The sequence below is a fragment of the Delphinapterus leucas genome, chromosome 2 (genome assembly GCF_059928025.1).
Source record: "Delphinapterus leucas isolate spDelLeu-1000000601 "Yukka" chromosome 2, BTC_Dleu_Yukka2, whole genome shotgun sequence".
Taxonomy (NCBI): Eukaryota; Metazoa; Chordata; class Mammalia; order Artiodactyla; family Monodontidae; genus Delphinapterus; species Delphinapterus leucas.
The window spans coordinates 166238449-166255495 of NC_143130.1; the positions used below are offsets into that span (position 1 = coordinate 166238449).

The 17047-nt window shown below is 37.5% G+C and overlaps 1 protein-coding gene and 1 pseudogene across 9 annotated transcripts in view; both read left to right on the top strand.

The window, feature by feature from the left end:
• Positions 1–316: 316 nt before the first annotated feature.
• LOC111175942 (cytochrome c oxidase assembly protein COX20, mitochondrial pseudogene) lies at positions 317–1475 on the top strand (annotated as a pseudogene).
• Positions 1476–3244: 1769 nt separating this feature from the next.
• SPATA7 (spermatogenesis associated 7) overlaps positions 3245–17047 on the top strand; it is a 38230-nt gene continuing 24427 nt past the window's right edge. For 2 of the 9 annotated variants that reach the window (XM_089908079.1, XM_089908077.1), the window contains exons 1-4: positions 3491–7915; positions 9836–9931; positions 10183–10259; positions 13402–13449. Coding sequence is in view for 5 of the 9 variants with exons in the window: in XM_089908077.1 (XP_089764203.1) it covers positions 13431–13449 (19 nt within the window). In the remaining 4 variants the exon portion in view is untranslated. The other 7 variants (XM_089908080.1, XM_089908078.1, XM_089908075.1 and 4 more) reach the window with 6 other exon arrangements.

A 17047-nucleotide genomic window follows, 5' to 3' on the forward strand; every position in this document is an offset into this window, starting at 1 on the left:
GCATTTACTGGATAGTTTTCATTGATGATACTGAGCATGGCCAAGCAGACAAATATAAATTCCAGGAATCCTCTGAATTATGCAAGTAATGGTACTCTATAAAGATATAGATTAAATGTAAATGTAATAATACAATATGTCTTAAAATAATATATAATAAAATAGAATAAATGAACAATATAGTATATGTATTAGGCTATATATTATGGTATGTAATAATACATAGCTTATTTTATTTATATCCCCATTTCCAAAGGGCTTCAAACTCATCTAATTAAAAATAGGCTTGATTGGGGCAAAGGCGCCGACCGTCCCCATGGCGGCTGTGCTGGAGCCCGGGGAGCCCAGGAAGGGGAAGCCGTTTAAGCTCCTATGAATTTTAGATGTTGAAAACATTCCCTATGCACGGGATTCGATATTATACGGCTCATTAGGATCTGTTGAGGCTGACTTTGGACATTTTTTGTTAACCAGTAGAATTAGAAGATCACGTGATGTTGGAAGTAGGAGGTTTTATCTTGGTAACTTTAGGATGCTGGTTCAATTGTAGGTATAATTATGCAAAGCTAAGAATCCAGGAAAGACTTGCCAGAGAAGGAATTAAAAACAAGATTTTATATGAAAGTATCCACCTTGATCCTGAAAGAAAACAAACCAACGGTGGCGGCAGCAGCAGCTGAGCAGTCTTGAGCTTAGAAAACCTGGATACAACTCACTTCAGTGTGAACAAAGCTGAGATCAACTACAGAAAGCATTTTATGTACCATAAGAAGTCTTTCAATCAAGTAAAGAAAGTATGTGTAAGTTGCAGTCTTTTTTACACATGTATGAATATTTACAAACTTATTCTGGCCCTGTATCTACTGTCAGTATAACACACAGTGGACTCATACTTAAAATAAACCTCATGTTTAATGCTTTAGAAAATAAGTTTGATTAAACCATTAAATAAGAGTAGAAGAATAAAAGCCACCTGCCTAATAAAGGGAATTAAAGAGATAAATAGAAAAATAGGCTATGAATAGTTATTGCAACTGAGCACAAGTCTTAGTTTTGAGCTGACAAGCTAAGACAAAGAGAAGAAACTCAATAATAAAAGTAAACATAGCAATGCATTAAGGGAGAAAATTGTTTTCCTTCTAAAATACAGATACAAGCCTCCAGATATCAATAACAAAAATGTACCATTGGAATGATTTCTTAACAATGAGAAATTCATGTTTAAATACTCAACAAAAGGTCTTCAGGAATGTCTATTCTCCAAGACTATTGCAACTGGTGGTGATTCCCCAGTGGAAGCGTGTTTCTGGAAGCTAAATCTACAATAAACCCATATCAGCTGCATGCATCTGCCTATGATCATGGGTTATCTCCTGGGAACGGCAACCAGAAAGGATCTTCTCTCTCTTCTTTATACACATAGAGTGAAAGCCAAGGACAAATTAAAATGCACTTATGATAATATGCTCTCTGCTAAAATTGGAGAGAAAAAGACCCTATTGTCCACTTCTTGAAAGAATTGGAATAAAATACTTAAAAGAAAAATAATGAAATGAGGATGGTTTCAGCTGAAGTTGGATAGCAAGCAATATAGTCTTCAGAACCCTCTCCCACTTTGCTGTCTTCGCTTAATCGTGGAGGCCCTTTCCTATCTGAAACTCAAATTTACTTTTGATACCCAAAATCTACTTTCACAAGAGAAGCTGGCATCACCTTTGTGTGAGTCAAGTCACTGTGTTGCTTCTCCCAGAGGCGTTTGCCCTTTATGTTTTGGTTCTAATTCAATCTAACAAATGCTTACTGGAGGCCTATTATATGCAAGATATTTTCCAAATGCTAGTAGTGGAATAAAAGGTTTCAGGGATTTCAAGCATTAATGAGTAGGTAGGCAAGAGTGTTTTTGTTCTCTCGGTAACACCTGACTCTCTACCCCTGCACCCTTCTAAATGACTTCTGCTGTTGGGGGCCACAGAACCATCACACACACTTCCATATTTCTCAGATTTTGAATCCAATTTTCTCCTTTCCCTAGAGTCTTAGAGAATCAGGAGTTCAGATGAATTTCTGGCTTATTCCCCTTTCCTTTTCATAGTGTTCCTGACTTACTCCCTTATGCCTGAATTTCCTGATACCAAGTTCTTCCGAGACAAAGTCTTAGAAGAGAGAAAACTTTTATTTTCTGAACATCTCATTTTGCCAGGCACTGTATGTGTTATTCCTTACAACTACAAAGTTAGTAGCATCTCTTACATCTTAGAAAAGAGGGGCTTGAGGCTTGGAGAGGTTTGGAAACTAATTCAAGAAATTTAGGAACTGTGGCAAAAAACTCACGATTAAGTTCCACATATCTGACTCCAAAGCCAGTACTTTTTCCATTACAGCAGAGGTTGGGGGCGTGTGTGTGTGTGTGTGTGTGTGTGTGTGTGTGTGTGTGTCTGTGTGCGGTTTTGCCTCTCAGGGGAACTTTGGCAACAGCTGGAGACATTTTTTGTCACAACCAGGGGTGGAGTGGGTGGGTTGCTACTGGCATGCAGTGCATAGAGGCCAGGGATGCTGCTAAACATCCTACAGTGCACAGGACAGCCACCCCCCAACAAAGAATTATGAATCCAGCCCAAAATGTCAGTAGAGCTGCTGCTGAGAAGCGACACATTACTATGCTCCACACCCCATTCTGTTCTTATTTCCAAGGATTCAAAAGTAACTGCTTCAAAATTAAACAAATTGTTCAAAGTTACGGATAAATCAATGCCTTGTTCATGTTGCAACTCTCTTCCATCATAAAGGAAAACACATTGGCGCCTTAAGATAAAAAAGGCAGAGGGGGTTGGTGGAAGAGGATGGAGGAAGCTCAGTAAGCAGAAAGGAAATGCAAACTGATTACTGGGGTTAAGAATTAAGATATAAATATGTAGATGTTTTTCATCCCCAGGATTTTCACTAATCCAAATGTTCACGTACTGCTTGGAAATTTAATTATTTGGAGCTGGTTAAATGTTACCCTGACCTCAACCAACAACTGCGTTTCACTTCCTTCTGGGACCCAAGGGACATGGATGCCGGATGAGACTACCATCTCTCCCCTCTCTTCCCGAAGGGATGAGGCCTGCCAGGTGCTGGTGGCTCGACTCCTGACTGGCGGCCGCTCTGTGGACTACTGGCAGAGATCCAGAGCAACAGACTGGCTCTTGGGGCTCTTTCCCCGCCCAGTCCGTCCACCCTAGCGTCCTCTGCGGCGGGGGGCGGGGCTGCGGGGCCGCGGGAGCGCACGTCCCTGCGCCGTGACGTCACAATCCCGGCGCCTTGGAGCCTGCACTTAGCAACCTGCTTTGCGTCAGTCTTCAGCTCCTGCCGCCGCCCGCGGCTTCTTTCTCGTGAAACGTCATCTGCGGGGGCTGGCCCGGCCCCGGGAAGGACCAAAGGGGACCCAGCGTGTCCCCACGGCGGCTGCAAGAGGATCTAAGCATGGATGGCAGCCGGAGAGGTAAAGGACAGCTGTCGCGGGCGACCGCCATCTCGCGTCGACCCGCTCTCCGACCCTCGGGTAACGGGCCGCGCGGGTCGAGGCCGCGCGCTGGGCGCTCCCCGACCCCTGCTTAGTCGCCGGTGTTGACCCGAGTGTTGCCCCGAGCTGCCCAGGCCTCTCGCCCGGGATGAAGCCCTGCTTGCGGGATTCACAGATCCACTTATTGCTCAGAATTTCTTGCCCTGACTCCAGGAGGCCCTGTCCCCTGAATTCGGGGTCGGAGGCAGAGGAACCAAATGTGGTCTTTGGAGTCAGACCTCCCTGGGCCCAAAATTAAGCCCCGCTGCACTCCCGAGGGGTGAGCCTCAGTTTCCTCATCTCGAGCCATGGGTGGTGGTAAAAACACCCATGGATTTTTTTTTTACATTAAATGGGTAAAAACACCCATTTAATCTTGAGGATTAAATGCGGATAATACATACAAAGCTCCTGGCACATTGTAAGTACTCAGTAAATACAAAATCCTTCATACTGTAACCCCGTCCCCGCCCCCCCGAAAAAAAACCACCATTGAGTAACCCAGGGATTCTCTAACTTTAGTGCGAATAGGAATCACCTAGGAATCTTGTTAAAATGCTGGTTATGATTCAGTAAGTCTGATGCGGGGGGGGGGGCGGCTGAGATTTTACATTTCTAATAAGCTTCCAAATGATGCAGCATTGCTGGCTACAGTTTTAGGAGCAAAGGACTAATCCATGGTCACTATGTATACCTGCCCTTGACTGAATACTCTGGGTTAAAATGTACATCACTGTGGAACAATTTGAGCCATATAACTTTAAATTTCTAGGAGTCAGCCCAGTCTAAATCTGCATCTTCGCACTTTCTGAACGAGGCAGATAAGGCAGTCTTCAGACCTCTTCTCCCAATTCAGTGTTCTTATCTATTTTAAACTGTACCTTTAAACCAAGCTGCTGGATGGTTCCTTGCAACAAGTCTTGCTTTGAATACAAGTGCACCTCTATTATGTAATCACTGATCAAAATAAGTGCTGTTCTAAATGTAGGCGATAACTATTCATTGATCACCAAACGGTATACTCTGACACCTTGCCACCTAAGTTCCAGGAAAAGCAAACAAAAGTGCTGTTAATGGTTTTCAGAAGTTTTACCACATAGGCTAACATTACTCTTGCTGTGTACCAGAAACTATTGCCAAGTTAATGTTTTTCAGTCCACAGAACATCTTGTACATAGGTATTCGCATTTTACAGTGAAGAAACTAAAAGATCATAAGTAATTTGCCAAGGTCACAGTTAAGTGGCACAACAGGCTTTGAATCCAGGTGTGATGAATGTGAAACCCGAGAGCCATTGTTTTACTTAACTATCCCATGGTAGAAGTGGGAGCATGGGAAAGGATATATGTAAAATTTAGAATATAATAGACTTAGTGTCAGTATTTATTAATTAAATTATTTTTGAAGTCAGACTCATGTCAAAATGTAAAAAGGTTTCTATTTTTATAACTTACCCAATTTAATTAGCTTCATTTTTAGGACATTATATAATATATAGTATCAAACGTTGTTTTTTATTTTGAGTTTTTAAACAAAATGTAATATTCAACAGAGATCTAGGGTAGTCAGTTCTCCTATACCATAATTATTAATAGGAAACCATAAGTAATTTTAGCCAGAGCTAAAATACTTAATTTTAACTGAAAGTATTGCACTTTCTAAATTTCTTTGATTTCATTAAGAGGTTACCTTTGATGCTTTCAAGAGCACAAAATATTAAGACATCTAACGTTATAATTTATCTTTTGTCATGTATTCTCTCTGACATTGTGCTTTCTAACTTCTCTAGATATACCTGCTTTTTCTTTTTCTGTGAACTGAAGGGAAACATACATACATTAGAAAGGAATTTGGAGGGAATAAACTGCATACAGGGAATAAACTACATACTTCTTAGCCTGTTTCACTTGATACAGTCGCTTGGAGCATGGTTTGAGCCCTAAGCAATTTATATTGATCAAGATAGTGTAATGGTTGACTCAGAAGCCAGACTGCCTAGGTTCAGACCCGAAATCTGTCACATAGTAGTTGTGTAATCTTGGGGAAATTACATGCTTACCTCTTTGTGCTTCATCTATAAAGTGGGGATAATGATAGTAGCCCTCATAGGATTGTTGTAAGGATTAAGTGAATTTGTTTCTACAAAGTGCTTAGAACAGTGCCAGGCACAATTAGTGGTATTCAGTAAGTTAGCATTTGACTACAGGTGAAGAAGCCCAACTCAAGATGGCTTAAGCTAAAATAGGACTTTTTGAGTTCATGTACGAATAGGCTAGGGAGGGTAGAGCTTCAAACATGGTTAGATCCCGATACTCAGACGATGTTGCCAGGGATCTCATTTGGTCTTGGTTACACTTCCCTCTGTGTAGGCTTCGTTCTCAGTCAGGTTCCCATTGTGTTGTGCAAGATGGCCACCAGTAGTGCCACACTTATTTATGTTCTAGGAATTTCCTAAGAGCTCCAGTAAAAATCCCATGATTATGTCTCATTGGCTGGACTTGGGTCACAGTCATTCCTGATTCAGTCATCATTGCTGGCCAGTTTGGGGTGATATGCCCACCTCTGAGCAGTGGGCTCCACTTGAACCAGCTGGGCTAAGAGAGGGGAGGAGTGGTTCCCCAAGCAGGTTGAGGTCCTATTTCCAGATAAAGGGGCATTGGATTCTGGGCAGGCAAAAAGTCAACACTTTTTTCCCTCTGGAGAAATAAGGTTTGCTTGAGAGTTTGTTGGTTAGTTTGCTCTTTTTATGTTTAGTCTCTCTCTCCGGGCAAAAACTGTGATAATTTCATAACTGTCTTCATTACCAGCTCAAGTGGTATCACCTTGATTTCTCTTGTCCTAAATAAGTTAATATTTTTCCTTCTGGCTCTCTGGCCTATGATGTAGAAGGAGCTTCTTGGGTATTCTGATCTCAGATTGTTTTTTGTTTTAGTCTGTTCTGGCAGGCTTTGTTCTCTGATCCTAGACTTTAGTTCTACTATCTCGATAACTCTTTTTCTATTTTCAAACATCATATTTCTTCCAGACTTTGTGTCTTCCCCACACCTTTATAGCTTATAAAAGTCCACCTGATAGCAGACTGGCCATTTTACCCACTTAAAACATGCCTTGGGATACACTATATTTTGCACGTTAAATTCCATTAAACTCTGTAACCCAGCCTTCCTATCTTGGAGGTTACCCCTCAAAACACAATCACTTTTTCGGGAGAGAAGTTATTTTGTGATAAAGTATATATCTAATTTTCTGACAGCCTATCTGGTCTGAAACATGAGACACTGACTTTAGGGGACATAGTGAGTTTTCCATCCCTAGAGGTGCTTTTAAATATAAGATGTTTAGGGACTTCCCTGGTGGCTCAGTGGTTAAGAATCCACCTGCCATTGCAGGGGGCACGGGTTCGAGCCCTGGTTGGGGAAGATCCCACATGCTGCAGAGCAGCTAACCCCGTGGGCTTCAACTACTTAGCCTGCGCTCTAGAGCCCACGAGCCACAACTGCTGAGCCCACATGCCACAACTACTGAAGCCCGGGTGCCTAGAGTCCGTGCTCCGCAACAAGAGAAGCCACTGCAGTGAGAAGCCCACGCACTGCAACAAAGAGTAGCCCCCACTCGCCGCAACTAGAGAAAGCCCATGGGCAGCAATGAAGACTCAACACAGCCATGAATAAATAAATGAATGAATGATGAATGAATAAATTTATGAATATAAGATGTTTAGATAGAATCCAACCAAGAGGGTAAGTGGGTTGGACTAGATGAACCTTAAGACATCTTTAATCATTAAGTTCTGATTCTGACATTTTTATATACTTATATATAATAATATTATACTGTATAATTTATAATTTACCAAATTACTTTGTGAGAGGATTACTTAAAGTCATTTTTAAGGACAGACCAGCCTATGATTAACTGAAATAGTTAATCATATGTATCAACTGAAAATCTAGTTGTGTTCTGTCTCAAAATCATTTAAAAACCAGTAGGTCAGTGATTTACTGAATAAAGTCAGTATATATCAAATAACATAATTAATGTGTTTATCATTTTATCCAGTGAAACTTAAGCCTCAAGGCACAACTGTTTCGAAAATTACTTATTTTCTTAAAAGAGAAAGCCTTTTATCTATGGCCGCCGAATTTTTGTGTGATATATCATTGCTGGTTAGTAATATGATTGAATAAAATTTTAAACAATTTTGGTAAAGATAAGTTTATTATTTTTTATGTGTTCAGTAGTGTCTTTGTGAAGGTTGTGTTTCATTTATCCTAATTCATGTTTTTTTGTTAAAAGTCAGAGCAACCTCTGTCCTTCCCAGATATGGTCCACCCTGCCTATTTAAAGGACACTTGAGCACCAAAAGTAATGGTAAGTGAGGTATTTAAAATGGTAAAAGATTGTTAAAAGATTGACCAAGTGTGTTTCCTTTATTTGTAAATTATATAACATGATGAAAAAATACTTCATTTAATCAATATTTGAACTGCATATTATCAATTATAATTACATATTATAGGAATTCTTGAGGTTAGAGAATTTAGGAGCCCATCATGCCCTGGATGTGGACCTTGCTACCTTGTGCTCCCTGCTGCAGCTCCAGCCCAGCTCTTCTCTTTGCTGGCCAACTACCCTGGCTGAAGGCATGCCTTCCTTGTTAAAATGGTGATTAGCAGATTATTAAAGACACAGCACTGAAAAGGAAAAGCTGTGCAGAGGAAAAGAGCCCTTGAAAAATGCATTTTGTATCAGGAGCAAACACTTATCCAACTGGGCCTCTTTATCCAATTGGACTTCTAGATCCTATGAAAGTGGAATCTGTATTCTGTAGATGTTTTCACATTTTAAAGCCTTTAAAGTAAATTTTAATGTACATTTAAAGTATTTTTATAATTATAGCTTAAAATGTTTAAGCCTGGGTTTTTAGGCAAAATACTAATTGAAAGTCTTTCTTTCCTTATTTACATGAAAAATCCTTTATACTGATCCTCCAAATGTGAAAGAAGAATCATTTTCCGTTACCTCATTTATTTCTTTGTAATAAAGCATATATACACATAGAGCCAGAATCATAAACTTTGAAAATCAATTTTTAAATAAAAAGTTTGAACTAGTTTTAAAAGATACATATATAGAAAAGCAGGATGAAGAACAATACGTCTTATACTAACTTTTTTTTAAAGAATATATGTGCAGAGCTGGTATAGGAATAGTGATTGTAAGTATGAGGTTGCCTTGGTTCACATCTAAACTGCATCCTTTATCAGCTGTGTGACCTTGAAGACCTTACTCACATCTCTCTGCCTCAGTTTGCACGTCTATTAAATGGTGATAATAATGACTAAATGAGTTTTTACAGGTAAAGAGCTTAGAGCAATATATGCATGGTACCTATTCAATAAATGTTTTTAGTAGTAGTTGTAGTATTAGTGTCAAGATTATCATTATTGTATATACTTTTATTATGCATAGAATTTCCTTGGAAGGATACATTAAAAAAGTAGCAGAGTATACTTCTGGGAGAGGAGACTAGGGGTCAGGGCAGGAAATTCACTTATTTTTCAATGTCTCTATGCCATTTTAGCTATAATTTTTAACCACATGCATGTATTACTTCTCAAAAACTTCTTAATATTTAAAGAAGTTATGTCTACATTTACATTTTATACATTTATACTCATATATACATGCTTAATTCTAAGATTTCTTTTAACAGTTTAGAGGAGGTCAAGAAGTTTAATGTCATCCAATTTCTTTGTAATTATACTTGTCTTAAGATAGTCCTAATACTTCAAAAAGAATGCAGTAAACAGATTTGTAGGTCTTGTTTTCAGATATAAAATTAGAAGTTTGCATCTCAGAATAGAATCTTTGCCTAGAGTTTGGGATTTGTTTGATTTCCCAGACTCCATGTATTCAAGTGTTAACAATGGTAACATTATTTTATCATCAGGCAAGCAGCTAAACATTTTTAGTTATGAGATTGAGAGCTGTCGATAAGAAATAGTTTTGTAAATGTAATGGTAGATTATATTTCTCAGTCTTTTCCCAAAACTCTCAGGCTTGTAAAACTTATTCCTAGAAAGGTTTGAACCCAAAGTAGTGAATAGCTCGTTATCAGTGCAAGGTGACAGCTAGGACATATTCAACATCACAGATATAATGTCAGTATCTCCATGGTTAAACTTCAGAACATTTTATAAAAAGGAGCTTAATAATCAGTAACTTGTTTATCTCATGATGACTTTTATATTTTAAATATATAATGATTAAATATGTTTTAATTTTTAGCTTTTTGCACTGACTCCTCCTCTCTCAGACTAAGTACCCTCCAACTGGTCAAGAATCACATGGCTGTTCACTATAATAAAATCCTTTCAGCCAAAGGTAAAAACGTGCAAATGTTAACTTTCTGTACCCAATTTAAACCCTTCTCAGCTTCACTTCTAGTTAATGTAAATCTGTAGCAAAAATGAATACATTATATACCCATGGGTTTGTGTTTGGTGTAGTAAGATACCAACCACAGACTCTATATACCTAGCAAATTCAAAATGCCATTTTTATTAACTGTATTTGAATGTAATATCTATGTTGTTTCATTTTACCTGTTATTCCTAATATATTTTTGCGATTAGATGCTGATCTTAATATAACAAAAGTTTATGATCTTCTCTTCTGTTTTCAAATTTGAAGAAGCTACACAGAGAAGATGGTAACTACAATTTTTTTCTTTTTGTCAGCTTTATTGAGGTGTAACTTAAATATAATAAAATGAACTAATTTTAAGTGTACAGTTGAAATTTTTGAAAAATATATACATTTTTATGATCACCACTACAGTCATGCTATAAAAGAAGGATGGGCTAACTACAGCTTGCAGGCCAAGTCATCCTGCCACCTGTTTTTGTACAGCTCCTGAACTAAGAGTGCTATTTATATTTTTAAATGGCTGAAAAAAATCAGAAAAATAATATTTTGTAACATGTGAACGTTACATAAAATTGAAATTCTGTCGTCCATAAATAAACACAGTCACATTCATTCTTTTACACATCGTCTATGGTGGCTTTTACACTAAAAGGCAGAGTTGACTAGTTGTGACAGAGGCTATATCACCCTGCAAAGCCTGTAGAATTAGCTCTCTGTTCCTTTACAGAGAATGTTCACTGACTCCTGGTATAGAACATTTTCATCGTCCCAAAAGGTTCTCCCTGGTCCTTTGCAATCACTCTCTTCCCTCCAGTTCCTGGCAACCACTGATCTCCCTTCTCTCACTATAGTTTTGCCTCTTCTAGAATTTCATATAAATGGAATTATACAATATGTATCATTTTGGGTCTGGCTTATTTCAATTAGTTAACACTTTTGAAACTAATCCATGTTCAGTATTTCTTCCTTGTTATTGCTAAGCAGTATTCCCTTTAATGAATATACCACAATTAGTTTATCACTTCATCAGTTGGTGGACATCTGGATTGTATTGACTCACTTTTGGCAATTAGGAATAAAGCTGCTGTACACATTCACATAGAATCTTTGAATGTATGTTTCCATTTCACTTGGATAAATTTATTTACTAGGAGTGGAATGGTGGCGTAATATGGTAAAGTGTATGTTTAACTTTATAAGAAACTGCCAGACCGTTTTCCAGAGTGACATTTTTCATTTCCATCATTTCCACATCCTCACCAACACTTCCTATTGGCAGTCCTAGTGGATATGTAATGGTATCTCATAGGGTTTTAGTTTCTATTTCCCTAATGTCTAATGATGTTGAGCAACTTTTTTTTCCCTTTTTTAAATTGAAATATAGTTGACATACAATATTACGTTTCAGGTGTACTACATAGTGATTTGACATTTGCATACATTATGAAATGATCACCAAGCCTACTAACCACCTGTCCCCATAAAAAGTTAATTGCAGTATTATTGACCCTATTCCTTATGCTATGTAGTACTTATCCGTGGCTTATTTATTGTATAAAGGGTGGCTTGTACTTCTTAATCCCCTTCACCTATTTTGCCCTCCGTTCCCAGCTCCCTCCTTTCTGGCAACCACTCATTTACTCTTTGTATCTGAGTCTTTTCATTTTGTTTGTTCGTTTTGTTTTTCGGATTCCACATATAAGTGAGATCATACAGTATTTGTCTTTTTTGTCTGACTTATTTCACTTCTCATAATACCCTCTAGATCCATTCATGTTATAGCAAAAGACAAGATTTCATTTTTTATGGCTGAGTAATATTCCATCATATATGTACACCACATCTTTATTCATTCATCTATCAGTAGTCACTTAGCTTGCTCCCATATCTTGGCTATTGTGGATAATGCTGCAGTGAACATTGGAGTGCATATAGCTTTTTAATTACTGTTTTTATTTCCTTCAGGTAAATTCCCAGAAGTGGAATTACTGAATCATATAGTAGTTCTATTTTTAATTTTTTGAGGAACCTTCATACTGTTTTCCATAGTGATTGTACCAATTTACAATCCCACCAGCAGTGCACAGGGGTTCCCTTTTCATTGAGCAACTTTTCTTATGCTTATTTGCCATCTGTGTATCTTCTTTGGTGAAATATCTATTTAAATTTTTTGCCCATTTTTAAAAAATGGATTGTTTGTCTTCTTAGTATTAAGTTTTGAGAGTTCTCTTTATATGAATATGGGTCCTATGTCAGATACATATTTTGCAAATATTTTCTCCCAGTCTGTGACTTGTCTTTTCATTTTCTGAAGTTTTTATTATGAAATAACTTTAGGCTTATAGAAAAGTTGCAAAAATAGTACAGAATTTCAAAGAAACCCTTCACCCAGCTTTCCCTGATGTCAAAATCTTCCAAAGCTATAATACAATTATTAAAACCAGGAAATTAATATTGACACAATATTATTAAATACAGACCTTATTTGAATTCCACCAGTTTTTCACCAGTGTCTTTTAATTTTATTTTTTAATTTTATCATTAGAAGAGCTAAAGTTTTAAAATTTTGGTTCATGTTTTCTGAAGTTTATATTTTAAATGATTAAAAAATCTAAAGAAAAATATTTTGTTATATGTGAAATCAAGTCCAGCTTTTCAAATTTTTAATAGTTTATGCTTTTCATATCCTGTTTAAGAAATCTTTGCCTAATCTTAGGTCATTAAGATTTTCTTGTGTGTTTTCTTCTAGAAGTATAAGTTTTAGCTCCTACATTTAAGTTTATAATCCATTTTGGGTTAGTTTTTTTATAAGGTATGATATAAGGATCACTTTTTTGCCTATGGATATCTAAATACTGAAGTACTATCTGTTGAAGAGATTGTCCTTTCCTTATGGAACTGCCTTGGCACTTTTTAAAAGACAATTGACCATATGCAAGAGTCTGTTTCTGGACTTACTCTTCAGTTCTGTTGATCTGTTTGTCTATTAGAATACCACACTGCCGTCATCACTATAGCATTACAGTAAGTCTTGAAATTAGATAATGTAGCTGCTCCAATTCTGCTCTTTTATTTTCTCAAGCTTGTTTTGAGACTCCAGTTACAAGTATGTTAAGTGAGTGGTACAGGTAGGTTAAGTCAGTGATGCTCTGCACATTTGTTTTCCAGTCTTTACTCTGTTTCATTTTGAATATTTATATTGCTGTGTTTTCAAGTTCACTAATATTTCTTTCTGCAGTATCTAATGAGCTGTTAATCCCAACCAGTATATTTTTTATCAAAGGTATTTTTCATCTCTATAAGTAGCATAAAAATCAAAACAAGGAAGTGCAAGTTCTGGAACTTTTTGTGATTTTTGCATTTGATATTTATTGTCATTTATAAAAATAAAGAATAATATTAAACAACTGATCTTTCTCTTTCAGCTGCAGTAGACTGCTCAGTTCCACTAAGCATGAGTGCCAGCATCAAATGTAAGTAATTTTTAACATATTGCCTTTTAAAAAAAAAATTATGGTAAACTACACATAACCTAAAATTTACCATCTTAACCATTTTTTTAACTTTATTTTTTTAATAAATTTATTCATTTTTGGCTGCATTAGGTCTTTGTTGCTGTGCATGGGCTTTCTTTTTAGTTGCAGCGAGCGGGGGCTACTCTTCGTTGCGGTGCACAGGCCTCTCATTAAGGTGGCTTCTCTTGTTGTGGAGCACGGGCTCTAGGTGCGCAGGCTTCAGTAGTTGTGGCACATGGGCTCAGTAGTTGTGGCTCACAGGCTCTAGAGCCCAGGCTCAGTAGTTGTGGCGCACGGGCTTAGTAGCTCCACGGCATGTGGGATCTTGCCAGACCAGAGCTCAAACCCGTGTCCCCTGCATTGACAGGCAGATTCTCAACCACTGTGCCACCAGGGAAGAACCCATCTTAACCATTTTTAAGTCTACAATTCAGTGTCATTAAGTACATTCATATTGTGGTACAACTATAACCACTATCCATTTTCAGAATTCTTTTCATCTTGCAAAACTGAAACTTCACACGCATTAAAGAGTAACTCCCCATACACCCTGCAACCATCGTTCTATATTCTGTCTCAATGTATTTGACTTCCCTAGGTAACTCATTTAAGTGGAATTATCCAGTGTTTTTCTTTTTGTGATTGACTTATTTCACTTGCACAGTGTCCTTAAGGCTCATCCATGTTGTAATGTGTCAGAAATCTTCTTGCTTTTTAAGGCTGACTAATATTCCATTGTATGTACTACCATATTTTGTTTATATGTTCATAAGTCAATGAACAGTTGGGTTGTTTCCACCTTTTGGCAATTGTGAATAATCCTTCTATAGACATGGATGTACGAATATTCGTTTGAGACCCTGCTTTCAGTTTTTCTGTGTATATACCCAGAAATGGAATTTCTGGACCATATGGTAAATCTGCTTTTAATCTTATATTTCCAATTTGAGGGTTCCAATTTCTCCATGTCCTCCCCAACACTTGTTCTCTGTTTTTTTTGATAGTAACCCTCCTAATGGGTATTGACATGCTGCATTTTGAGGAAGCATTTTCTAACTTTTAAAAATCATCCATAAAAGAAGCTTGTATTGTATTTCTCAGTATAAGAACTTACAGTTGAGCCCAGGCTCTGCCAGTAAATCACTGTGTAACTTTGGATAAGTTATTTAACTACTCTGGGTTTCATTTTTCCTGTATATAAAAATTTGGATAGTACTGAAAAGCTTGGCAAGGTTTAAGTTCTAGAATTCTGTGATTCTCACTGCCCTCAGCTTGTTAAGATTACTGAATTAGGGACTTACCTGGTGGCGCAGCGGTTGAGAATCCGCCTGCCAATGTAGGGGACACGGGTTCGATCCCTGGTCCAGGAGGATCCCACATGCCACCGAGCAACTAAGCCTGTGCACCGCAACTACTGAGCCTGCGCTCTAGAGCCCACAGGCCACAACTACTGAAGCCTGCGTGCCTAGATCCTGTGCTCCGCAACGAGAGAAGTCACTGCAGTGAGAAACCTGCACACCGCCATGAAGAGTAGCCCCCGCTCACCGCAACTAGAGAAAGCATACATGCAGCAACGAAGACCCAACACAGCCAAAAGTAAATAAATAAAATTTTTTAAAATTACTGAATTATTTATTAAAAATACCATAACTGGCACTTTTCTTCAGATAAATATTATCTACTATTTGTATCCTAATAGCTAACTGATAAACATGGTAGTTATTTGTATCTGAAAAGCTATTGACATATATTATTATAGAATCATGATATATCTCCCCTTTGTATGTACATACATATGGTATGTACATAGAAAAATATTTCTATTTTTAGAGATCTTTACTAAGGAAATAATCAGACCACAAAATTTGAAATTCCTATTTTAAAATGTTCTGAAGGATACCATTTAAGACCTTTTGAGGCCTTTGAGTCCAATCAAGAAATGCATACTTTAAAATAGCCAAAGAGCATGGATATCACAGCCTGTGCTTACTGTAATTATATAAATATCAAATATTATAAACTTTAAGTTTAGTATTTTCTTAAGCTGCTGTTTGCACTTAATTGTTATTTACAGTTTGAGAGAGAACTTCTGCATTAAAAAATAAATAACAGCTTCAAGCAGTGCATGCTAAGTTATAAATGAATGAGAGCATAGATAGGAGAATGCCCCTTATGCGCAATCTGGGAAAGATCACAGACAACAGGATTGGTCGTACCTATCTCTGATTGTACATTTTCGTAGTGGAACAGATAGGAACAGATGGGACTTAAGCTGAGCCAGTTGCCACCAGTGAGCATAGTGTCTTTATCAGGCCCTGTGCTTGGCACTTTGTATTCTCCCTCTTCTGTGACCTTTATGTTTGCAACAAGCCTTCGTGTAGGTTCTCATATCTTTGAATGAGTCTTAGGATTCGAATAATTTTATAAGAAGGGTAAAGGCATTTTAGGCAAGAGTACAGTGTTGAGTATATATTTTTAAAGACCAATTTCACCATAGCACACAAGCTATATGGGCTAGTCATTTTATGTCTTTCCCTCCTCTTTTGTAAAATGAAAGATAGATAATCTCTAAGGATCCTTCCAGATTTTTAATTTCTATGCTGTATATTTCTTCTTCTGTATCATATTAGTAACTTTTTATAGCACAGAAAACTGGTTCAATATTTTTAGGCTTTCAAAATCTGAATCATTTGAATTAAGGTGGTTTTACCCAGTTGACATTAGATCAAATAATCCTCTTTAACTAGGCTCTAAATGGGAAAGTTTTGCTAAATTTTCATACTGAATAAGTTCCTGAACAGTAGATGTATAAGATAAGATTATCTGTTTTTTATTCAGGTTGTGTAATTAACAAGCCTGAATGTATGTATTAATCCTCTTACTGAACCAAATTCACCAATTTAAAATCCAAATTCACCAATTTAAAATAATCAGGCATTTTGCATATTTTGTTTAGTACACTAGAGTTTATTCAGTGACTAATTCAGCAATTATTTATTGGACACCTACTGTTTGCTTTTATAGACCTTACATTCCAGTTGAAGGAGACAAACGATAAGCAAATGCAAAGAAATGAGTAAATATAGACTATATCAGATGGTAATAAGTGCAATGAAAAAGAATGAAGCAGGATAAGGGAGATTGGGACTTTGGAGAAGAAGGCCTCACTGATAAGGTGAGCAGAGACCTGAAAGAAATAAGGGAGAAGCAAGTGGGTAAAGGAGGGAAGAGCAATCAAGATGGAGAAAACAGCACGTACAAAAGCCTTGACATGGCATTGTGATCAGTGGATCCAGGGGAACAGCAAGAAGAGCTGTATAGCTGGTGTGAAATAAGCCAGCTGAAGAGTGACAAGCGATGAGGTCACTGAGATGGGACAAAGAGATGCAGACCACATAGGGCTATGACTATTTGCAAGCACTTTGGCTTTCACTCTAAATGAAATTGGAAGCCATTGGAGGGTCTTGAGTAGAGGAGAAGGAACAGAGCCAGTTTAACTTTAAAAGCACCTTTCTGGCTGGTGAGTTAAGAATAGTCTATAAGGGTCAGTGGTAGA